Here is a 25,736-nt window from a genome sequence, read left to right as displayed (position 1 = left end):
TTTTACATTATGTGTTGTTTGTTCCCGGTAAATAAACTGAAATCTTCTTAACAGTACAACAAAATCTAAACCACTAAAGCCAACAATACAGGAGTATAACGTTCGACAAAAATTTCTTTGGCTGCGCAGCATGTGGGATCTTAGCTCCCCAACCAGGGATTGAACCCACGCCTGCTGCATTGGAAGCGCAGAGTCTTCACCACGGGACCACCGGGGAAGTCCCAGGACTATCACTTTTAAAGGAGAAGGTACAAACCCCTCGGTTCTATGAACTGGAGATTTTTAGTAAGAAGTCAATATATTTGTTGTTAGGCACATTTTATGTTAGGCTGTCTCCCTGCACAGGATGCAGGCGCCTTGAGAATGGAAGTCATATCCCTCTATAGTACGTCCCTCTTCTTTCTGCTTTGCAGTTTGCTGCTCCACTTGTTCAACCCCACCTAGTAATAACCTATACTTCCCTTGTTCCTGTTTTCCCATCTGGAAAACAGACAAAAGGCAACCAAACAACGCAAAGGTCTCAACAAATAAGGGATATCCAAAACCAGAGATGGCCAGAACTTCTGTACCCCTGATGAAATAGTCCTCATACAAAACCTGATAATCAAATTCCTTAATGCTAGGAATCACAGTGAAAAATAGTATCTGAACTGACTTCTGTCAGATGAGTGAGAACTAAGGTTAATTCAGTGTATCTGAAGCATAGAAAGTGAGGGCAAAAGTGGCACAAGATGGGGCTAGAGAAGCAGAGAGGATTCTAGACCACGCAGAGTCTTAAAGGCCAACAGTGTGTTTTCTATTCTCAAAACAATGTTTGTGAGCGATGTTTATGAGCAACGTTCCAACTTGCTTTGAAGGTTTCTTGTGTGAAGAGTGGATTGGAAGGAAACAAGATATATGGACACTAGTTAGGACCTAATCGCAACAGACAGGCAAGTTCAGTATTAGGAAGTTGAGGAAGAGCTGGCTGACAGATTCCAAAGAAATTCAGGAGATGAACTGAAGCGGGCTTAATGGGGTAGGAGATGGAGGAAAGGAAGGTCTTAGGGAATTCAAGGGTTTACTGCACACATGAGCAAAGTCTCAAAATTAATCATTTGAACGTACAGAGGCGGATCTCCCAAATGACACCGGTTAGGAAGCAACGGTACGCCCTTTAGAATTCCTAGAGACAACACAAATCAACTGTTTCGATGGAAAATTCGGCGGGACTCTTGATTTCCATGGGAATACAGAGAAAAGAGACACTGATCTGGCTTGCAGGTATATTTAGGAAGTTGTTAGCCGGACATCACCTACTAGTATCATGTAAGTAGGCCGTCCGAAGTAGGAAGCTTAGGGGAAAAACCTGGAGGAAAACTTAAAAGCTTAAGCCACACCTCTACACTACACCACCTTTCACAATTTCTTCTCAGATAAGCATCATCCCCATCAGTGAAGAAACTCGTACCTCATAATAGGAAAAACAGGCCTAAAGATTCAATGTGTGTCTTGGGAGGTCCCATCTATGCGATATCTTCCTGGGACCAGAAAAGGCCCCAGGAAGATCCATCTCTGCACCCCTGAAAGCTTACCACCAAGGAAAATGACTAGGTCCATAGATTTCCTCCCTCAAACCAGCTTACCTCACACATAGATCATTAGCAACTCCGCCCTTACTCACATTATCACAGTCACAAGAGTGGTTAGGGAGAAAAGCACTAACCAGGGGAACTAAAACAGAGGCAATCCAGGCCAAGCTGGGCTGGTGGCAGATATCTTGCTCCTTACGCTCGGGTGCATAATGCGACTCACCACAGTGCCTTTTTCACAGACCCTTTTGAACGTTTCTCCACAGAATCCAACAGCTCAAGTTAGTTCATGACGCTTCAAGGTCAACAATCGTCAAGAGAAAAACATGCAATATGTCTTACAATGTTGGATTCCTTACAAACAGGACAAGGAGATAACCATGTAGACAAAACCAGAGCATTTGAAAACATCTGTATTCTACAAACACACCAGTGAATGCTATAAATAAGGTACTATGACATAAAACAAAATGAAAACTAGATGTGAGACTCTTCTCTTCAGTGTACAGACTTCATGGCAGTTGCTGCACACTATCTAGCTACTTAGATCTTTAACTCTCTGTTCTGTTAATACCAAATGAGGCCCAAGTGTGTCAACCTGTTTCCCACAGAAACCAAAAAGTCTACATGCATCTCTTTTCTCCTGTGCCCTTTCACCTTACCTGCTCCCAATTCTCCACCAACGTCCTCCTCTTTCTCTAATTATTCTCCTCTTCATTTTGCTTGGCCTTGCCCCCAAGCATGCAAGACAGAGAGTCCTAGAGGTCCAAGATTCTAGAGTGGCTGTTTGCAAGGCGGAGGAGATTACAGTAACTGCCACACTGTATATACTTCTGTGCAAAGAAAAAGGGACAGTGTTCAGAATGTCTCTCACATATAACAAGAGCTGGAGATGGCAGGATACCTGTGTGGCCCAAGGAACTAGAGCTAGCAAATTATGGGCCAAACAATTGCAACCAAAGGCTGGAAGAGGAAAGGTCTGCAACCAGCTCTGTCTCCTAGCTCTCTGGTATTTGCTGCCAACGGGCAGAGTCTATTTCGTGAAGCATCAAGCACTGAAAAGAAGACTCCTGCTGCTGGAAGGTGACAGGAAGTAACGTCCAATGCAAGATCAAGGCTTGTCCTCGAAGCAATGCCCATAATGGAAGAAAAAAAAAAAAGAGAAAGCGGAAGAGAAACGTTAAGTCGCAAGTCCAACCTGGCCCCCAGCCTAGCCCAGCCCAAGGAAGGTAGGAGTCAAGGAGAAGAAACTAAAAGAGAAGAGCCTTGGACCACAACATTCTCCACAAGGTACACTCAAGAAACTTCACCCTACTCTTGAACCAAGTTACAAAGAGAGCTTCTTAATCCCTACTTTGGCTCCTTAAAAGCTGCTATCAGTTCACTCATTAGACACATCTGATTTCAGAACAACTGTAATAGTTCAAACTAGATGGCTCTTTCCTTCCTAAGGATTATTAATTAAAGAAGATCTATATAGCTCTAAGTATATGATACATAAAATAGAATACTCTGTAGAATATAAGTAACTCTTAGTTCAGTGTATTAATGAACGTCTGTAAGAAATGTGGCAATGATTTCCCTAATGGAAGAGCCTGGGGGAGGTAAATCTGTCTTCTAGGATTTCCTCCTCCCCAAAGCTCAGAAACTCAGGTGTTGTTTTAGCTCTCCTACACTCTCTTCACCCAAGCCCGCCTTCCTGTTGGGGATCGGACCTCCCTATTGGCTCTCTCATACCTTTCAACTGCCTGCTTTGTGACATCACTCTCCTCCCAAACCTACTACCACTTGGTAGAGCCTTGGGGTTTCCGTGGAGCTGTTTGGACCAGTAACCAGTGACCTCTGTACTGGACACGTGCGCCGTTCAGCTGCAGCCACTCAGACATCCTCTAGTGTTGTCTCCTCATCCCTTGTACCTGCAGTGGATGCTTCCTCTTCTCTGACCATGTCAGGTAAGAAAAGAAACTTTGGAAAGTTTTGCGTTCGATTTCTTTTGCCCCTAAATTGAGTAGGAGATTCAAAATAGCATGGAATAATGAGGGAAAGTATTGAACTACAAGTCTGGAGACCTAATTTCACTTTTGACTTTGACGTTTACTATCTGTGTGACTTTGGACAAATCACTGGCTGTCTCACAAAGCCTGTTGCTTTCCTTAACTGTTACGTTAGGATACCACATTGGGTTGATCACTCTGATCCCCTTCTTTTCCAGTATTGAGCCTTAAAGGGTACCCATGTAGAAAACGAAATCAGACACTTCTCAAGAGTGTTTCAACAGAAACACAGAAAAGCCAGGGGACATAGAAAACTAGCAATATATACCAAGATGTTTCATCTCTAATGGTCTCCCTCCACTAGGATTTCGACTAGTTGAAAAGAGAGAATAGGGAGAGAGGATGGAGAGTACTGGGCTCTACAGGGAGGCACAGAGTCGAGCGTAAGGAAGTTTAGGACGGTTTTCATTAGCACAGGCCAACAGGCACCAAGAGATGGGAGAAAATGTAAGAATGAAGAGGGAAAGCATAGAGGAGCTCTCAAGAAAAACGGAGTTTGCAATGGAATGCTGATGGGAACCAAAGATTTTCAATTAAAGCAGAAACAGCACAGAGGGAAACCTGCTCAGAGCAGGGCAAAACCAAGTTGATGGTAGCAAACCCTTACATTAACAGACTTAAGAAGGAAAGTAAGGCCAGAACAGGGGATCACCGGGAAAGGCAGCTTATCAGAAAAGTCATACTCCGTTTTCTTTCTTTTATTGCCTCTCTGAATACAGTTGGCCACTTGACAGTTTTGAATATAAACATTTTAGAAATACGTTTTAGAAATGATGCCTCCTATAAACAAGCAACCACAGTGGTTATCTAGGGGGCTGCTTTTCAGTGTTTTATTCTTTCTAATTTTTAAACTAGGTAGACATTTCACCAATTCAACATTTTAAGTGATATCTTCTAAATTGAATCAGAAGGACTATTTTCCTTGGTGTGATATGTAGGTTCTAAGGCAAGGCTGCTTTTCATTTTTACAGTTATTTCCTTCCTAACACAGAGAGCACATTGATCAACAGCCATCGTTCGCTTGTAGAGCTTAGCTACCGAAGAAGAAGAAGAAAAAGTCAAGCCCCACATCTCTAATTCCCCCCCCCACTTAGGGAATTCCCTGGCGGTCCAGTGCTTAGGACTCGGTGCTTTCACGGCCAGGGCCACGCGGCGCGGCCAAAGAAACAAAACAAACAAACATCCACGTTTATCGAAAACCATATTGTGGAGTCCTGTGGATTTTCTTACATTTGAAAATCTTTTTTAATTGGATTCTAGGCATGATGGTTTTTTGAGGTTTTGGGATGCCATCTTCTTGGATGCTGAAGATGATTCTAATCTAAGTTCTAGGATAAATCCAAAAACCTTCCTGATACATTTTAAGCTTCCTTTCTGCTTATTATATAAGCTATATTCATTGAAATATATATTTCTCCTAGGCTTAATACCTCTTACTTGCTGGGTAAAAATATGAAGGAGCACAATAATGAAACTCTTTTACACTTATTATTTTGCTGTCTGCTTCGTACCGGTTTTCATTGAAATACTTGTCTATATGTGTTGTGGCTACCTATACATGCACATTTATTGCATTCTGTTGCTTGTTATGCATTTTTTACTGACATACCTTCTCTGTCTGTATGCATTGGCTAGGAATTCATTCACCTCTATCACCTCCATCGTGTCTTCTGGTTAATAGTATTCACTAAAATAGAGTGGGCAAAATTCACTTTCATAATATTGCATGGATGGTACAGAATGCCATTTGTTAGTAAATTCATTAGGCTTCGATACTTGCCACATACCCCAGTTTTCATTAATATCTATGGATTTCTTTTTCGTTAACGTAATATGCTTGTCATGATTTTTCTTTGTCTTTCTAGAACTTATTGTATCTTCCTCCATATAAATCATACGCAATAGATCAGCTTATTCATCTATTAATTATTACTGCTATTATTATTGGTGGTGGTGTTATAACCACTTTATAGGTGAGGAATCTGAAGTAATCAGATAACTTTTCCCTTTCCAAAAGCACTTAAGAAATCCACTTTCGGGTAATCATTTTGAGGTAGGATGAGAAACCGGGCTTGAAGAGGGCAAAAATGACTCTTTCAATTCACCAGTTGGACTGAGCTGTACGTCACCTCTAGGTAATAGCGTGGGAACTGCACAAGCAAAGGGAGACACTGAAGACGACAATGGTAATAGCCGTACTGTTTTCTAATGGACAAAAAAAATGCCTATATTATAAGTTCTATTTCTCCTGCTTTCTGGCAGTATCATGCTCAGAGTGGAGTCCTGGCAAGGAAGTCAGGATACTTAGGTTCTGAAACCTGGTAATGATACTAACATAATGAGAGAACTTGAACAAGTCAACCCGACCTCTCTGAGCCTCAGTTTCCTTACTCACGAAATGAGACTGAGAACATCGAAGTTCTCTAAGGGCCTCCTAGTTCTAAAATGCTTCCAGTCTAGGAAATAGCATAGAAGTCAATACGAGTGCAGGCTGAAGGGAAAGACAGGGCAGGGAGAAGGTTGCTTCCAGCCTAGAGAACAATCTCTGAACCACACCACTTGGCTCTTCTGCCCGTCTGTGCCCAAGATGGGAGCACAGGCAGTTAATAGAGAAGAGTGGAAAACTGCTCAGTCCTTACAGCCATCATTAACTGTCTGATTTTGGGTTTCTCAGGAAGTAGTGATAGTAGAGGTGTCCTGATAGCAAGAACCTTCAGATGATGCCGTTCCTCAAACGTAGTGAGAATTTCTCAACCTCCCTGAGTTTTTCATGACCCTCTTGTTCTTACAGAAAATTTCCAACATCCATCTCTACTTGGAACTCTAAATTCTCTGCAGCATTCTCCTCCTGTGGTGAGCAATGCAACTTCCCTAACACGAAGTGTCTGCAACTTCTCCAGAGTCTCTGCCCCTGCCGTCAGTTCGGCATCGGCTACCGGTACCCCTTTCCAGACACTCATGGGTAGTGCCTACCTTTACCAACATTCTAGCACGACTATGTTATCTGGAGTTACTGACCACAGCCAGATCTCCACTTCAGCTGCTTCCTATCCAGGTGTTCTTGAGTGGGACATCACAGCAAGCACTGAAAAGAATTCTTCTTCACTCGGAGACTTTACTCTGGCACTCACTGACCGCCACACAGCTGCCTCCTCCATGTTTCTGGCAGCCCAGTATGATAAAACTTCAGACGCCAAGAACATGGTCCCTCTACATCCATCGCTTTCTGCCAGCCTTGCTCAGGGAACACCATCTCAGATTCCAAATCAGGGGCAGAGCCGCCTGCCACTTCCCTGCCAGGAAGGAAGCCAGGTATATTACTATAACCAAGGCACACTGGGGTCTTTACTGTATGGAGAACTTGGCTCCTGCCCGCAATCCTACGGCTCGGCGTCATACACAGGAAGTCGGGCCTCTGGGCAACCAGAAATGGGAATGGGACTGAAGGAGATTCAGCCCACAAATATCCGACCACCAGCTTCCACCTCTGCAGTCTGCCACCCTGTGTCTGCTCAACGCATCACAGAAACAAGTTTTCAAGGTGAGTATAACAAACGCCAGAGAAAGTTGAAGAATGAGGTCGGCACTCAAAAATGGGGTCAAATCGACAGCTGGGAAGGGGTGTAGAGGCAGGTAGAATTTAGATCCTGAGCCTTTAATAACCACTACCTTCGCTCAGTGCCCTCTGTTTTTAGACTCTCTATGAGAACACCTAGGGCTTCCCTGGTGGCGCCGTGGTTAAGAATCCGCCTGCCAATGCAATGCGGGGGACACGGGTTCGAGCCCTGGTCTGCGAAGATCCCACATGCCGTGCAGCAACTAAGCGCATGTGCCACAACGACGGAGCCTGCATTCTAGAGCCCGTGAGCCTCAACTACCGAAGCCCACGTGCCTACAGCCCATGCTCCGCAACAAAGAGAAGCCACCGCGATGAGAAGCCCGCACACCGCAACCGAGAGTAGCCCCCGCTAGCCGCCAACTAGAGAAAGCCCGTGCACAGCAATGAGAGACCCAGTGCAGCCAAAAAAATAAATACGTAGAATAAATAAGTTCAAACAGTAAATAAATACATAAACATAAATTACAAAAAAAAGAACACCTAATGCAGGTGGGAAGGTGGGAGGGCCACTGTAGAGGTCATCTATGCTACATGTACAAGAACCCCGAGAGCACACCAATCGGTACCACACTTTTCACTGCTGTAGCCGATCGTTCCCCCTGTACTGCCACACTGTAGCACTCCCTTCCCTCATCTACTGCTATAGTCTCTTCGGAAGGTGTTTCAGAACTCTTGTTATGAGAGTGCCAGTTGAACTGTCCTCACTTCCTTCATTTATACCAGGATTGAAGACCTTGTGGTCCGAGATCCTGTCCAGAGAGCAAGCAGGCTAAGACTCTGTCTTTGTTGATGTATTTCATCAGCAAGGGCTCTACCCCCTCTCCTAGTTCATGGTGTGACGTGTTCTTGGCCTCTCGGGAAAGTGGGGAGAATGGAAAGGACCCTATATGAGAATGCTAGGCTTTGTAAAACATTTCAGGTTTTTAAAAATAAGACTCATTTTGTATTGGACTTATAACAGTCCTATGAAATACAAAGCGAGCCGAGAATCAGCGACAGGAAAGGCTCACCAGTAAGAATTACAACAGTCACCGCTTACCTCGTAGCATAGGGCACTGTCCATGATCCTTAAGAAGAGTTAGTAGAAATGCCTTGCCCATCTTGCCCCTGAACCCCTTGAAAGGTACACGACTGCTGTGTTGGTGTTTAGGGGGAGCATCTCACTTACCAGGGACTGACTTCTCCCTTGATCCCTTTGTAGGGATGGAGACCTCCCCCCTGGTGATGAAAAATTCCCTGGGATTGCAACCTCCAAGCCAGACGTTTTGTGTGACACAAAGTCAAGAACTCCCCAAGTCCTGCAGTAGCAGAAACAGCCACATACTTGAGAGTAACCCACCATCTGAACTTGGGGACATTTCAGTGACAGCTCCAGTCCAGAGTGCCAGGCGTCTCCTGGCCCTGCCTCCAGCTCCAAGCCAGGGACAAATAGAGAGTAAGCACGTGGATGATATCAAAACCAAGCTTTCAAAGCCTCTGGATGCCTACCAGATCCCAACAGAGAACCAAGATCCTCCACTACTCCCTTTAGGAATCCCTGATATTCACCAGCCGCTGGCCTGCACCGATCCCCTCAGCCAAGAGGAGCAGCCTGGTTCTGAAAATGCTGATCTGGGAGAGAACAGCCGGAGTCGTCAGGACCTAGGGACACTTGAAAATGGGATTGAACCTAGCAGTGGTCTTGCAGACATTACTACACTGGCGGAGGATATTCACCTTCCCCAGCTCTTTAATCCTTTGAAAGATCTTGATCAATCCCAAGGTCCCAACGGGATCAAAGCTAAAGACACCAGAGCCATTAAGGTGAATCAGGTGCAGGAAAAGCCAAGTGTCATAAAGGTTCCCTCTGATCAACCCAGGAAGAACAAACAGAAAGCCTCTGAGCCTATCAGTGGCGCTCCCAAGGCCAAAATCCAGCCAAAGAATCCAGAGTGCCTGTTAGGGGGAGAAGTGGTTACATGCCACGCTGCAGTCAGTGACAGGGCTCCTGTGAACACGGCCAAGCACTCTCAAGGCAAACCTCAGAAAGCTGCATCCAGAAAGATCAGCAAAACTAAGAGCCACGGGCAGGAAAAGACCAAAAGGACCAGAGGGAGAAACAAGGCTGAGGAGAACAAGCAGTCAGGGAACAAAGTCAAGGCAGAAGAGAAGCCAGCAATCCCCCACACGAAGCGAAAGGAACACCAAACTGAGCTTCTCCAACAGAGCTTTCAAAAGCCTCGAACCTCCCTTGGCGTGCGCATGCTGGAGTCTGTGAAGGTTCTTCATGCGCTGGGGAAGAAGAATGAGACGAAAACTGGGCGCTCTTCCTGTCGGCTCTTGGGAAAGTCAAGCAACCCCAAAGACCCCCAGCCACCCCCAGCTATCCAGCCATGGCGGCATACCCCACGTGAGGGGAAGGGTCCTGAGAAAACGCAAGTCCAAGCCCAGAAACCAGACAGCAGTGCTGAAACAGAGTGTCCGTCTCCAGCCCAGTATGAGCGGCCTCCTCCTGGGAAGGTCAAGTTGATACCTCTGCCTTTTTCTGCCTGGGACAAGCCTCAAGCTCGACCCGCTCCTCGGAGGCCACAGTCTCTGGCCTCACATCGGCCTGCTGGGGCTTACCGTGCCCAGCCTGGTTCTACTGACTCAGCTCAACCTGCTGCAGCCAATTCATCCCAGCCAGCTCCTGCCTCTTTGCCAGGCCCCGCCAAACCAGCTCAGCCAACTGTGACCAACCCAACCCAACCGGCTTGGCCCAACCATACCCAGCCTCGTGTCCCTCAGTCTGCTGCTCCTAGGCCTGCACCCTCCAAAACTTCATCTGGCGCTCCTCTCCAGCGGGAGCCTGTTCCCCCTGCTGTGAATAAGCGCCAGTCCCCACCCAAGCTCCAAACCCACTTTCTACTCCAAGACTTCAGCAAGCAACGAGTTCCATGGAGGGAACCCAACGTGCCTGAGCCAGTCATGTCAAAGCCCATCGAACAAGAGCAGAGGCCAGAGCGAGAGGCCATGAAGAGGCGGGCTCAACAACAACGGGAGAATGCTGCCAGATACACCTCTTCGGGCAAGCTGCAATTTTTCACCGAGAGGGAAAACGAAATGGAAATTGCCGACTACTACGGATACGTCAAGTGAGAGCTGCTAGGATTCTTGGTGCCACCTTGGCTACCAGCTGTTCTTCCATACACAGGTAAGACAGGTATAGAACTGAATAAGTAAATGGAATACAATTAATAGACGAGTAACAAACCTTTCGAATTTTCAGATGCTGCTAACTGGGGCGTGAGAAAGGAAGGACTGAAAGTTGGATGGGAGAATGAAGGAAAGGGGTAAAAACTGAGCAAAGAGGAAGGAACTTGGCCCAGGGCTAGGAAGGCCAAAAGAGACGTATGGATTTAGGAAAGGAAGCAGGAGCGAGGATGAAACGGCAGAAGTAAAAAGCAGGGTCAGAGGTCTGGGTTGAAAGAACACAATTGGAGTAGAGTTGAAGGTGACAGAAGATGAGTCTAGGTTTACTAGGAGAAATAGAAAAAGTCTCTCGGGGACGCTGGCCTTAAGTCTCACAACCACCAGATAGGTATTTCAGAAAACAAGAGGTTCAGGACACATCTCTGAAAGGTCTGAGTTGCCTTATTCAGGTGTGACTGTAGTGGGGGAATAGGGAAATCTACCAGAGAAGTGGCTAGGGCTCAGAGTTATCCTAGGGGCAGCTGACGACAGGGGCAGAGCCAAGGGAACTGCTGGATCAGGAGGCCCACGAACAAAGCAGGGGCATAGCCGCCTGTCACTTCCCTGCCAGGAAGGAAGCCAGGTATATTACTGTAACCAAGGCACACTGGGGTCTTTACTGTATGGAGAACTTGGCTCCTGCCCGCAATCCTACGGCTCGGCGTCACACACAGGAAGTAGGGCCTCTGGGCAACCAGAAATGGGAATGGGACTGAAGGAGATTCAGCCCACAAATATCCGACCACCAGCTTCCACCTCTGCAGTCTGCCACCCTGTGTCTGCTCAACGCATCACAGAAACAAGTTTTCAAGGTGAGTATACAGACGGCAGAGAAAAGTTGAACAATGAGGTCAGCATTCAAAAATGGGGTCAAATTGACAGCTGGGAAGGGGTGTAGAGACAGGTAGAATTTAGATCCTGAGCCTTTAATAACCACTACCTTCTCTCAGTGCTCTCTGTTTTTAGACTCTATATGAGAACACCTAGGGCTTCCCTGGTGGCGCCTGCCAATGCAGGGGACACGGGTTCGAGCCCTGGTCTGCGAAGATCCCACATGCCGTGCAGCAACTAAGCGCATGTGCCACGACGACGGAGCCTGCATTCTAGAGCCCGTGAGCCTCAACTACCGAAGCCCACGTGCCTACAGCCCATGCTCCGCAACAAGAGAAGCCACCGCGATGAGATGCCCGCACACCGCAACCGAGAGTAGCCCCCGCTAGCCGCCAACTAGAGAAAGCCCGTGCACAGCAATGAGAGACCCAGTGCAGCCAAAAACATAAATACGTAGAATAAATAAGTTCAAACAGTAAATAAATACATAAACATAAATTACAAAAAAAAAGAACACCTAATGCAGGTGGGAAGGTGGGAGGGCCACCGTAGAGGTCATCTATGCTACATGTACAAGAACCCCGAGAGCACACCAATCGGTACCACACTTTTCACTGCTGTAGCCGATCGTTCCCCCTGTACTGCCACACTGTAGCACTCCCTTCCCTCATCTACTGCTATAGTCTCTTCGGAAGGTGTTTCCGAACTCTTGTTATGAGAGTGCCAGTTGAACTGTCCTCACTTCCTTCATTTATACCAGGATTGAAGACCTTGTGGTCCGAGATCCTGTCCAGAGAGCAAGCAGGCTAAGGCTCTGTCTTTGTTGATGTATTTCATCAGAAAGGGCTCTACCCCCTCTCCTAGTTCATGGTGTGAAGTGTTCTTGGCCTCTCGGGAAAGTGGGGAGAATGGAAAGGACCCTATATGAGAATGCTAGGCTCTGTAAAACATTTCAGGTTTTTAAAAATAAGACTCATTTTGTATTGGACTGACAACAGTCCTATGAAATACAAAGAAAGCCGAGAATCAGTGACAGGAAAGGATCACCAGTAAGAACTACAGCAGTCACCGCTTACCTCGTAGCATAGGGCACTGTCCGTGATCCTTAAGAAGAGTTAGTAGAAATGCCTTGCCCATCTTGCCCCTGAACCCCTTGAAAGGTACACGACTGCTGTGTTGGTGTTTAGGGGGAGCATCTCACTTACCAGGGACTGACTTCTCCCTTGATTCCTCTGTAGTGATGGAGACTTCCCCGCTGATGAAAAATTCCCTGGGATTGCAACCTCCAAGCCAGACAGCTTTCCTATGGAATGACAGAGAACTTGTCAAGGTGAAACACCAGTCTGCGGGAGAAAGGGAGGAAGAGAATGATGGAAATCGTTTCTGGGAAACTATTTTTACATTATGTGTTGTTTGTTCCCGGTAAATAAACTGAAATCTTCTTAACAGTACAACAAAATCTAAACCACTAAAGCCAACAATACAGGAGTATAACGTTCGAAAAAAATTTCTTTGGCTGCGCAGCATGTGGGATCTTAGCTCCCCAACCAGGGATTGAACCCACGCCTGCTGCATTGGAAGCGCAGAGTCTTCACCACGGGACCACCGGGGAAGTCCCAGGACTATCACTTTTAAAGGAGAAGGTACAAACCCCTCGGTTCTATGAACTGGAGATTTTTAGTAAGAAGTCAATATATTTGTTGTTAGGCACATTTTATGTTAGGCTGTCTCCCTGCACAGGATGCAGGCGCCTTGAGAATGGAAGTCATATCCCTCTATAGTACGTCCCTCTTCTTTCTGCTTTGCAGTTTGCTGCTCCACTTGTTCAACCCCACCTAGTAATAACCTATACTTCCCTTGTTCCTGTTTTCCCATCTGGAAAACAGACAAAAGGCAACCAAACAACGCAAAGGTCTCAACAAATAAGGGATATCCAAAACCAGAGATGGCCAGAACTTCTGTACCCCTGATGAAATAGTCCTCATACAAAACCTGATAATCAAATTCCTTAATGCTAGGAATCACAGTGAAAAATAGTATCTGAACTGACTTCTGTCAGATGAGTGAGAACTAAGGTTAATTCAGTGTATCTGAAGCATAGAAAGTGAGGGCAAAAGTGGCACAAGATGGGGCTAGAGAAGCAGAGAGGATTCTAGACCACGCAGAGTCTTAAAGGCCAACAGTGTGTTTTCTATTCTCAAAACAATGTTTGTGAGCGATGTTTATGAGCAACGTTCCAACTTGCTTTGAAGGTTTCTTGTGTGAAGAATGGATTGGAAGGAAACAAGATATATGGACACTAGTTAGGACCTAATCGCAACAGACAGGCAAGTTCAGTATTAGGAAGTTGAGGAAGAGCTGGCTGACAGATTCCAAAGAAATTCAGGAGATGAACTGAAGCGGGCTTAATGGGGTAGGAGATGGAGGAAAGGAAGGTCTTAGGGAATTCAAGGGTTTACTGCACACATGAGCAAAGTCTCAAAATTAATCATTTGAACGTACAGAGGCGGATCTCCCAAATGACACCGGTTAGGAAGCAACGGTACGCCCTTTAGAATTCCTAGAGACAACACAAATCAACTGTTTCGATGGAAAATTCGGCGGGACTCTTGATTTCCATGGGAATACAGAGAAAAGAGACACTGATCTGGCTTGCAGGTATATTTAGGAAGCTGTTAGCCGGACATCACCTACTAGTATCATGTAAGTAGGCCGTCCGAAGTAGGAAGCTTAGGGGAAAAACCTGGAGGAAAACTTAAAAGCTTAAGCCACACCTCTACACTACACCACCTTTCACAATTTCTTCTCAGATAAGCATCATCCCCATCAGTGAAGAAACTCGTACCTCATAATAGGAAAAACAGGCCTAAAGATTCAATGTGTGTCTTGGGAGGTCCCATCTATGCGATATCTTCCTGGGACCAGAAAAGGCCCCAGGAAGATCCATCTCTGCACCCCTGAAAGCTTACCACCAAGGAAAATGACTAGGTCCATAGATTTCCTCCCTCAAACCAGCTTACCTCACACATAGATCATTAGCAACTCCGCCCTTACTCACATTATCACAGTCACAAGAGTGGTTAGGGAGAAAAGCACTAACCAGGGGAACTAAAACAGAGGCAATCCAGGCCAAGCTGGGCTGGTGGCAGATATCTGCTCCTTACGCTCGGGTGCATAATGCGACTCACCACAGTGCCTTTTTCACAGACCCTTTTGAACGTTTCTCCACAGAATCCAACAGCTCAAGTTAGTTCATGACGCTTCAAGGTCAACAATCGTCAAGAGAAAAACATGCAATATGTCTTACAATGTTGGATTCCTTACAAACAGGACAAGGAGATAACCATGTAGACAAAACCAGAGCATTTGAAAACATCTGTATTCTACAAACACACCAGTGAATGCTATAAATAAGGTACTATGACATAAAACAAAATGAAAACTAGATGTGAGACTCTTCTCTTCAGTGTACAGACTTCATGGCAGTTGCTGCACACTATCTAGCTACTTAGATCTTTAACTCTCTGTTCTGTTAATACCAAATGAGGCCCAAGTGTGTCAACCTGTTTCCCACAGAAACCAAAAAGTCTACATGCATCTCTTTTCTCCTGTGCCCTTTCACCTTACCTGCTCCCAATTCTCCACCAACGTCCTCCTCTTTCTCTAATTATTCTCCTCTTCATTTTGCTTGGCCTTGCCCCCAAGCATGCAAGACAGAGAGTCCTAGAGGTCCAAGATTCTAGAGTGGCTGTTTGCAAGGCGGAGGAGATTACAGTAACTGCCACACTGTATATACTTCTGTGCAAAGAAAAAGGGACAGTGTTCAGAATGTCTCTCACATATAACAAGAGCTGGAGATGGCAGGATACCTGTGTGGCCCAAGGAACTAGAGCTAGCAAATTATGGGCCAAACAATTGCAACCAAAGGCTGGAAGAGGAAAGGTCTGCAACCAGCTCTGTCTCCTAGCTCTCTGGTATTTGCTGCCAACGGGCAGAGTCTATTTCGTGAAGCATCAAGCACTGAAAAGAAGACTCCTGCTGCTGGAAGTTGACAGGAAGTAACGTCCAATGCAAGATCAAGGCTTGTCCTCGAAGCAATGCCCATAATGGAAGAAAAAAAAAAAAGAGAAAGCGGAAGAGAAACGTTAAGTCGCAAGTCCAACCTGGCCCCCAGCCTAGCCCAGCCCAAGGAAGGTAGGAGTCAAGGAGAAGAAACTAAAAGAGAAGAGCCTTGGACCACAACATTCTCCACAAGGTACACTCAACAAACTTCACCCTACTCTTGAACCAAGTTACAAAAAGAGCTTCTTAATCCCTACTTTGGCTCCTTAAAAGCTGCTATCAGTTCACTCATTAGACACATATGATTTCAGAACAACTGTAATAGTTCAAACTAGATGGCTCTTTCCTTCCTAAGGATTATTAATTAAAGAAGATCTATATAGCTCTAAGTATATGATACATAAAATAGAATACTCTGTAGAATATAAGTAACTCTTAGTTCAGTGTATTAATGAACGTCTGTAAGAAATGTTGCAATGATTTCCCTAATGGAAGAGCCTGGGGGAGGTAAATCTGTCTTCTAGGATTTCCTCCCCAGAGCTCAGAAACTCAGGTGTTGTTTTAGCTCTCCTACACTCTCTTCACCCAAGCCCGCCTTCCTGTTGGGGATCGGACCTCCCTATTGGCTCTCTCATACCTTTCAACTGCCTGCTTTGTGACATCACTCTCCTACCAAACCTACTACCACTTGGTAGAGCCTTGGGGTTTCCGTGGAGCTGTTTGGACCAGTAACCAGTGACCTCTGTACTGGACACGTGCGCCGTTCAGCTGCAGCCACTCGGACATCCTCTAGTGTTGTCTCCTCATCCCTTGTACCTGCAGTGGATGCTTCCTCTTCTCTGACCATGTCAGGTAAGAAAAGAAACTTTGGAAAGTTTTGCGTTCGATTTCTTTTGCCCCTAAATTGAGTAAGTAGGAGATTCAAAATAGCATGGAATAATGAGGGAAAGTATTGAACTACAAGTCTGGAGACCTAATTTCAGTTTTGACTTTGACGTTTACTATCTGTGTGACTTTGGACAAATCACTGGCTGTCTCACAAAGCCTGTTGCTTTCCTTAACTGTTACGTTAGGATACCACGTTGGGTTGATCACTCTGATCCCCTTCTTTTCCAGTATTGAGCCTTAAAGGGTACCCATGTAGAAAACGAAATCAGACACTTCTCAAGAGTGTTTCAACAGAAACATAGAAAAGCCAGGGGACATAGAAAACTAGCAATATATACCAAGATGTTTCATCTCTAATGGTCTCCCTCCACTAGGATTTCGACTAGTTGAAAAGAGAGAATAGGGAGAGAGGATGGAGAGTACTGGGCTCTACAGGGAGGCACAGAGTCGAGCGTAAGGAAGTTTAGGATGGTTTTCATTAGCACAGGCCAACAGGCACCAAGAGATGGGAGAAAATGTAAGAATGAAGAGGGAAAGCATAGAGGAGCTCTCAAGAAAAACGGAGTTTGCAATGGAATGCTGATGGGAACCAAAGATTTTCAATTAAAGCAGAAACAGCACAGAGGGAAACCTGCTCAGAGCAGGGCAAAACCAAGTTGATGGTAGCAAACCCTTACATTAACAGACTAAGAAGGAAAGTAAGGCCAGAACAGGGGATCACCAGGAAAGGCAGCTTATCAGAAAAGTCATACTCCGTTTTCTTTCTTTTATTGCCTCTCTGAATACAGTTGGCCACTTGACAGTTTTGAATATAAACATTTTAGAAATACGTTTTAGAAATGATGCCTCCTATAAACAAGCAACCACAGTGGTTATCTAGGGGGCTGCTTTTCAGTGTTTTATTCTTTCTAATTTTTAAACTAGGTAGACATTTCACCAATTCAACATTTTAAGTGATATCTTCTAAATTGAATCAGAAGGACTATTTTCCTTGGTGTGATATGTAGGTTCTAAGGCAAGGCTGCTTTTCATTTTTACAGTTATTTCCTTCCTAACACAGAGAGCACATTGATCAACAGCCATCGTTCGCTTGTAGATCTTAGCTACCGAAGAAGAAGAAGAAGAAGAAAAAGTCAAGCCCCACATCTCTAATTCCCCCCACTTAGGGAATTCCCTGGCGGTCCAGTGCTTAGGACTCGGTGCTTTCACGGCCAGGGCCACGCGGCGCGGCCAAAGAAACAAAACAAACAAACATCCACGTTTATCGAAAACCATATTGTGGAGTCCTGTGGATTTTCTTACATTCGAAAATCTTTTTTAATTGGATTCTAGGCATGATGGTTTTTTGAGGTTTTGGGATGCCATCTTCTTGGATGCTGAAGATGATTCTAATCTAAGTTCTAGGATAAATCCAAAAACCTTCCTGATACATTTTAAGCTTCCTTTCTGCTTATTATATAAGCTATATTCATTGAAATATATATTTCTCCTAGGCTTAATACCTCTTACTTGCTGGGTAAAAATATGAAGGAGCACAATAATGAAACTCTTTTACACTTATTATTTTGCTGTCTGCTTCGTACCGGTTTTCATTGAAATACTTGTCTATATGTGTTGTGGCTACCTATACATGCACATTTATTGCATTCTGTTGCTTGTTATGCATTTTTTACTGACATACCTTCTCTGTCTGTATGCATTGGCTAGGAATTCATTCACCTCTATCACCTCCATCGTGTTTTCTGGTTAATAGTATTCACTAAAATAGAGTGGGCAAAATTCACTTTCATAATATTGCATGGATGGTACAGAATGCCATTTGTTAGTAAATTCATTAGGCTTCGATACTTGCCACATACCCCAGTTTTCATTAATATCTATGGATTTCTTTTTCGTTAACGTAATATGCTTGTCATGATTTTTCTTTGTCTTTCTAGAACTTATTGTATCTTCCTCCATATAAATCATACGCAATAGATCAGCTTATTCATCTATTAATTATTACTGCTATTATTATTGGTGGTGGTGTTATAACCACTTTATAGGTGAGGAATCTGAAGTAATCAGATAACTTTTCCCTTTCCAAAAGCACTTAAGAAATCCACTTTCGGGTAATCATTTTGAGGTAGGATGAGAAACCGGGCTTGAAGAGGGCAAAAATGACTCTTTCAATTCACCAGTTGGACTGAGCTGTACGTCACCTCTAGGTAATAGCGTGGGAACTGCACAAGCAAAGGGAGACACCGAAGACGACAATGGTAATAGCCGTACTGTTTTCTAATGGACAAAAAAAATGCCTATATTATAAGTTCTATTTCTCCTGCTTTCTGGCAGTATCATGCTCAGAGTGGAGTCCTGGCAAGGAAGTCAGGATACTTAGGTTCTGAAACCTGGTAATGATACTAACATAATGAGAGAACTTGAACAAGTCAACCCGACCTCTCTGAGCCTCAGTTTCCTTACTCACGAAATGAGACTGAGAACATCGAAGTTCTCTAAGGGCCTCCTAGTTCTAAAATGCTTCCAGTCTAGGAAATAGCATAGAAGTCAATACGAGTGCAGGCTGAAGGGAAAGACAGGGCAGGGAGAAGGTTGCTTCCAGCCTAGAGAACAATCTCTGAACCACACCACTTGGCTCTTCTGCCCGTCTGTGCCCAAGATGGGAGCACAGGCAGTTAATAGAGAAGAGTGGAAAACTGCTCAGTCCTTACAGCCATCATCAACTGTCTGATTTTGGGTTTCTCAGGAAGTAGTGATAGTAGAGGTGTCCTGATAGCAAGAACCTTCAGATGATGCCGTTCCTCAAACGTAGTGAGAATTTCTCAACCTCCCTGAGTTTTTCATGACCCTCTTGTTCTTACAGAAAATTTCCAACATCCATCTCTACTTGGAACTCTAAATTCTCTGCAGCATTCTCCTCCTGTGGTGAGCAATGCAACTTCCCTAACAGGAAGTGTCTGCAACTTCTCCAGAGTCTCTGCCCCTGCCGTCAGTTCGGCATCGGCTACCGGTACCCCTTTCCAGACACTCATGGGTAGTGCCTACCTTTACCAACATTCTAGCACGACTATGTTATCTGGAGTTACTGACCACAGCCAGATCTCCACTTCAGCTGCTTCCTATCCAGGTGTTCTTGAGTGGGACATCACAGCAAGCACTGAAAAGAATTCTTCTTCACTCGGAGACTTTACTCTGGCACTCACTGACCGCCACACAGCTGCCTCCTCCATGTTTCTGGCAGCCCAGTATGATAAAACTTCAGACGCCAAGAACATGGTCCCTCTACATCCATCGCTTTCTGCCAGCCTTGCTCAGGGAACACCATCTCAGATTCCAAATCAGGGGCAGAGCCGCCTGCCACTTCCCTGCCAGGAAGGAAGCCAGGTATATTACTATAACCAAGGCACACTGGGGTCTTTACTGTATGGAGAACTTGGCTCCTGCCCGCAATCCTACGGCTCGGCGTCATACACAGGAAGTCGGGCCTCTGGGCAACCAGAAATGGGAATGGGACCGAAGGAGATTCAGCCCACAAATATCCGACCACCAGCTTCCACCTCTGCAGTCTGCCACCCTGTGTCTGCTCAACGCATCACAGAAACAAGTTTTCAAGGTGAGTATAACAAACGCCAGAGAAAGTTGAAGAATGAGGTCGGCACTCAAAAATGGGGTCAAATCGACAGCTGGGAAGGGGTGTAGAGGCAGGTAGAATTTAGATCCTGAGCCTTTAATAACCACTACCTTCGCTCAGTGCCCTCTGTTTTTAGACTCTCTATGAGAACACCTAGGGCTTCCCTGGTGGCGCCGTGGTTAAGAATCCGCCTGCCAATGCAATGCGGGGGACACGGGTTCGAGCCCTGGTCTGCGAAGATCCCACATGCCGTGCAGCAACTAAGCGCATGTGCCACAACGACGGAGCCTGCATTCTAGAGCCCGTGAGCCTCAACTACCGAAGCCCACGTGCCTACAGCCCATGCTCCGCAACAAAGAGAAGCCACCGCGATGAGAAGCCCGCACACCGCAACCAAGAGTAGCCCCCGCTAGCCGCCAACTAGAGAAAGCCCGTGCACAGCAATGAGAGACCCAGTGCAGCCAAAAAAATAAATACGTAGAATAAATAAGTTCAAACAGTAAATAAATACATAAACATAAATTACAAAAAAAAGAACACCTAATGCAGGTGGGAAGGTGGGAGGGCCACTGTAGAGGTCATCTATGCTACATGTACAAGAACCCCGAGAGCACACCAATCGGTACCACACTTTTCACTGCTGTAGCCGATCGTTCCCCCTGTACTGCCACACTGTAGCACTCCCTTCCCTCATCTACTGCTATAGTCTCTTCGGAAGGTGTTTCAGAACTCTTGTTATGAGAGTGCCAGTTGAACTGTCCTCACTTCCTTCATTTATACCAGGATTGAAGACCTTGTGGTCCGAGATCCTGTCCAGAGAGCAAGCAGGCTAAGACTCTGTCTTTGTTGATGTATTTCATCAGCAAGGGCTCTACCCCCTCTCCTAGTTCATGGTGTGACGTGTTCTTGGCCTCTCGGGAAAGTGGGGAGAATGGAAAGGACCCTATATGAGAATGCTAGGCTTTGTAAAACATTTCAGGTTTTTAAAAATAAGACTCATTTTGTATTGGACTTATAACAGTCCTATGAAATACAAAGCGAGCCGAGAATCAGCGACAGGAAAGGCTCACCAGTAAGAATTACAACAGTCACCGCTTACCTCGTAGCATAGGGCACTGTCCATGATCCTTAAGAAGAGTTAGTAGAAATGCCTTGCCCATCTTGCCCCTGAACCCCTTGAAAGGTACACGACTGCTGTGTTGGTGTTTAGGGGGAGCATCTCACTTACCAGGGACTGACTTCTCCCTTGATCCCTTTGTAGGGATGGAGACCTCCCCCCTGGTGATGAAAAATTCCCTGGGATTGCAACCTCCAAGCCAGACGTTTTGTGTGACACAAAGTCAAGAACTCCCCAAGTCCTGCAGTAGCAGAAACAGCCACATACTTGAGAGTAACCCACCATCTGAACTTGGGGACATTTCAGTGACAGCTCCAGTCCAGAGTGCCAGGCGTCTCCTGGCCCTGCCTCCAGCTCCAAGCCAGGGACAAATAGAGAGTAAGCACGTGGATGATATCAAAACCAAGCTTTCAAAGCCTCTGGATGCCTACCAGATCCCAACAGAGAACCAAGATCCTCCACTACTCCCTTTAGGAATCCCTGATATTCACCAGCCGCTGGCCTGCACCGATCCCCTCAGCCAAGAGGAGCAGCCTGGTTCTGAAAATGCTGATCTGGGAGAGAACAGCCGGAGTCGTCAGGACCTAGGGACACTTGAAAATGGGATTGAACCTAGCAGTGGTCTTGCAGACATTACTACACTGGCGGAGGATATTCACCTTCCCCAGCTCTTTAATCCTTTGAAAGATCTTGATCAATCCCAAGGTCCCAACGGGATCAAAGCTAAAGACACCAGAGCCATTAAGGTGAATCAGGTGCAGGAAAAGCCAAGTGTCATAAAGGTTCCCTCTGATCAACCCAGGAAGAACAAACAGAAAGCCTCTGAGCCTATCAGTGGCGCTCCCAAGGCCAAAATCCAGCCAAAGAATCCAGAGTGCCTGTTAGGGGGAGAAGTGGTTATATGCCACGCTGCAGTCAGTGACAGGGCTCCTGTGAACACGGCCAAGCACTCTCAAGGCAAACCTCAGAAAGCTGCATCCAGAAAGATCAGCAAAACTAAGAGCCACGGGCAGGAAAAGACCAAAAGGACCAGAGGGAGAAACAAGGCTGAGGAGAACAAGCAGTCAGGGAACAAAGTCAAGGCAGAAGAGAAGCCAGCAATCCCCCACACGAAGCGAAAGGAACACCAAACTGAGCTTCTCCAACAGAGCTTTCAAAAGCCTCGAACCTCCCTTGGCGTGCGCATGCTGGAGTCTGTGAAGGTTCTTCATGCGCTGGGGAAGAAGAATGAGACGAAAACTGGGCGCTCTTCCTGTCGGCTCTTGGGAAAGTCAAGCAACCCCAAAGACCCCCCAGCCACCCCCAGCTATCCAGCCATGGCGGCATACCCCACGTGAGGGGAAGGGTCCTGAGAAAACGCAAGTCCAAGCCCAGAAACCAGACAGCAGTGCTGAAACAGAGTGTCCGTCTCCAGCCCAGTATGAGCGGCCTCCTCCTGGGAAGGTCAAGTTGATACCTCTGCCTTTTTCTGCCTGGGACAAGCCTCAAGCTCGACCCGCTCCTCGGAGGCCACAGTCTCTGGCCTCACATCGGCCTGCTGGGGCTTACCGTGCCCAGCCTGGTTCTACTGACTCAGCTCAACCTGCTGCAGCCAATTCATCCCAGCCAGCTCCTGCCTCTTTGCCAGGCCCCGCCAAACCAGCTCAGCCAACTGTGACCAACCCAACCCAACCGGCTTGGCCCAACCATACCCAGCCTCGTGTCCCTCAGTCTGCTGCTCCTAGGCCTGCACCCTCCAAAACTTCATCTGGTGCTCCTCTCCAGCGGGAGCCTGTTCCCCCTGCTGTGAATAAGCGCCAGTCCCCACCCAAGCTCCAAACCCACTTTCTACTCCAAGACTTCAGCAAGCAACGAGTTCCATGGAGGGAACCCAACGTGCCTGAGCCAGTCATGTCAAAGCCCATCGAACAAGAGCAGAGGCCAGAGCGAGAGGCCATGAAGAGGCGGGCTCAACAACAACGGGAGAATGCTGCCAGATACACCTCTTCGGGCAAGCTGCAATTTTTCACCGAGAGGGAAAACGAAATGGAAATTGCCGACTACTACGGATACGTCAAGTGAGAGCTGCTAGGATTCTTGGTGCCACCTTGGCTACCAGCTGTTCTTCCATACACAGGTAAGACAGGTATAGAACTGAATAAGTAAATGGAATACAATTAATAGACGAGTAACAAACCTTTCGAATTTTCAGATGCTGCTAACTGGGGCGTGAGAAAGGAAGGACTGAAAGTTGGATGGGAGAATGAAGGAAAGGGGTAAAAACTGAGCAAAGAGGAAGGAACTTGGCCCAGGGCTAGGAAGGCCAAAAGAGACGTATGGATTTAGGAAAGGAAGCAGGAGCGAGGATGAAACGGCAGAAGTAAAAAGCAGGGTCAGAGGTCTGGGTTGAAAGAACACAATTGGAGTAGAGTTGAAGGTGACAGAAGATGAGTCTAGGTTTACTAGGAGAAATAGAAAAAGTCTCTCGGGGACGCTGGCCTTAAGTCTCACAACCACCAGATAGGTATTTCAGAAAACAAGAGGTTCAGGACACATCTCTGAAAGGTCTGAGTTGCCTTATTCAGGTGTGACTGTAGTGGGGGAATAGGGAAATCTACCAGAGAAGTGGCTAGGGCTCAGAGTTATCCTAGGGGCAGCTGACGACAGGGGCAGAGCCAAGGGAACTGCTGGATCAGGAGGCCCACGAACAAAGCAGGGGCATAGCCGCCTGTCACTTCCCTGCCAGGAAGGAAGCCAGGTATATTACTGTAACCAAGGCACACTGGGGTCTTTACTGTATGGAGAACTTGGCTCCTGCCCGCAATCCTACGGCTCGGCGTCACACACAGGAAGTAGGGCCTCTGGGCAACCAGAAATGGGAATGGGACTGAAGGAGATTCAGCCCACAAATATCCGACCACCAGCTTCCACCTCTGCAGTCTGCCACCCTGTGTCTGCTCAACGCATCACAGAAACAAGTTTTCAAGGTGAGTATACAGACGGCAGAGAAAAGTTGAACAATGAGGTCAGCATTCAAAAATGGGGTCAAATTGACAGCTGGGAAGGGGTGTAGAGACAGGTAGAATTTAGATCCTGAGCCTTTAATAACCACTACCTTCTCTCAGTGCTCTCTGTTTTTAGACTCTGTATGAGAACACCTAGGGCTTCCCTGGTGGCGCCTGCCAATGCAGGGGACACGGGTTCGAGCCCTGGTCTGCGAAGATCCCACATGCCGTGCAGCAACTAAGCGCATGTGCCACGACGACGGAGCCTGCATTCTAGAGCCCGTGAGCCTCAACTACCGAAGCCCACGTGCCTACAGCCCATGCTCCGCAACAAGAGAAGCCACCGCGATGAGATGCCCGCACACCGCAACCGAGAGTAGCCCCCGCTAGCCGCCAACTAGAGAAAGCCCGTGCACAGCAATGAGAGACCCAGTGCAGCCAAAAACATAAATACGTAGAATAAATAAGTTCAAACAGTAAATAAATACATAAACATAAATTACAAAAAAAAAGAACACCTAATGCAGGTGGGAAGGTGGGAGGGCCACCGTAGAGGTCATCTATGCTACATGTACAAGAACCCCGAGAGCACACCAATCGGTACCACACTTTTCACTGCTGTAGCCGATCGTTCCCCCTGTACTGCCACACTGTAGCACTCCCTTCCCTCATCTACTGCTATAGTCTCTTCGGAAGGTGTTTCCGAACTCTTGTTATGAGAGTGCCAGTTGAACTGTCCTCACTTCCTTCATTTATACCAGGATTGAAGACCTTGTGGTCCGAGATCCTGTCCAGAGAGCAAGCAGGCTAAGGCTCTGTCTTTGTTGATGTATTTCATCAGAAAGGGCTCTACCCCCTCTCCTAGTTCATGGTGTGAAGTGTTCTTGGCCTCTCGGGAAAGTGGGGAGAATGGAAAGGACCCTATATGAGAATGCTAGGCTCTGTAAAACATTTCAGGTTTTTAAAAATAAGACTCATTTTGTATTGGACTGACAACAGTCCTATGAAATACAAAGAAAGCCGAGAATCAGTGACAGGAAAGGATCACCAGTAAGAACTACAGCAGTCACCGCTTACCTCGTAGCATAGGGCACTGTCCGTGATCCTTAAGAAGAGTTAGTAGAAATGCCTTGCCCATCTTGCCCCTGAACCCCTTGAAAGGTACACGACTGCTGTGTTGGTGTTTAGGGGGAGCATCTCACTTACCAGGGACTGACTTCTCCCTTGATTCCTCTGTAGTGATGGAGACTTCCCCGCTGATGAAAAATTCCCTGGGATTGCAACCTCCAAGCCAGACAGCTTTCCTATGGAATGACAGAGAACTTGTCAAGGTGAAACACCAGTCTGCGGGAGAAAGGGAGGAAGAGAATGATGGAAATCGTTTCTGGGAAACTATTTTTACATTATGTGTTGTTTGTTCCCGGTAAATAAACTGAAATCTTCTTAACAGTACAACAAAATCTAAACCACTAAAGCCAACAATACAGGAGTATAACGTTCGAAAAAAATTTCTTTGGCTGCGCAGCATGTGGGATCTTAGCTCCCCAACCAGGGATTGAACCCACGCCTGCTGCATTGGAAGCGCAGAGTCTTCACCACGGGACCACCGGGGAAGTCCCAGGACTATCACTTTTAAAGGAGAAGGTACAAACCCCTCGGTTCTATGAACTGGAGATTTTTAGTAAGAAGTCAATATATTTGTTGTTAGGCACATTTTATGTTAGGCTGTCTCCCTGCACAGGATGCAGGCGCCTTGAGAATGGAAGTCA

General features: G+C 46.4%; 1 protein-coding gene across 1 annotated transcript in view; it reads right to left on the bottom strand.

The window, feature by feature from the left end:
- The window catches only part of LOC309622157 (uncharacterized protein), a gene marked incomplete at its 5' end in the record, with an annotated part of 84,955 nt that overhangs the window by 46,895 nt on the left and 12,324 nt on the right, over nucleotides 1-25,736 (bottom strand). Inside the window, 2 exons of the mRNA XM_082409295.1 lie at nucleotides 12,491-12,628; nucleotides 25,174-25,311. Coding sequence (XP_082265421.1) covers nucleotides 12,491-12,628; nucleotides 25,174-25,311 — 276 coding nt within the window. The remainder of the gene's footprint in view (nucleotides 1-12,490; nucleotides 12,629-25,173; nucleotides 25,312-25,736) is intronic.

The sequence above is a fragment of the Balaenoptera borealis genome (assembly GCF_965194805.1).
Source record: "Balaenoptera borealis genome assembly, contig: HAP1_SCAFFOLD_1670, whole genome shotgun sequence".
NCBI lineage: Eukaryota > Metazoa > Chordata > Mammalia > Artiodactyla > Balaenopteridae > Balaenoptera > Balaenoptera borealis.
Note: the sequence above shows the minus strand (reverse complement) of the source record. Positions and strands in the feature narration are given on the sequence as shown.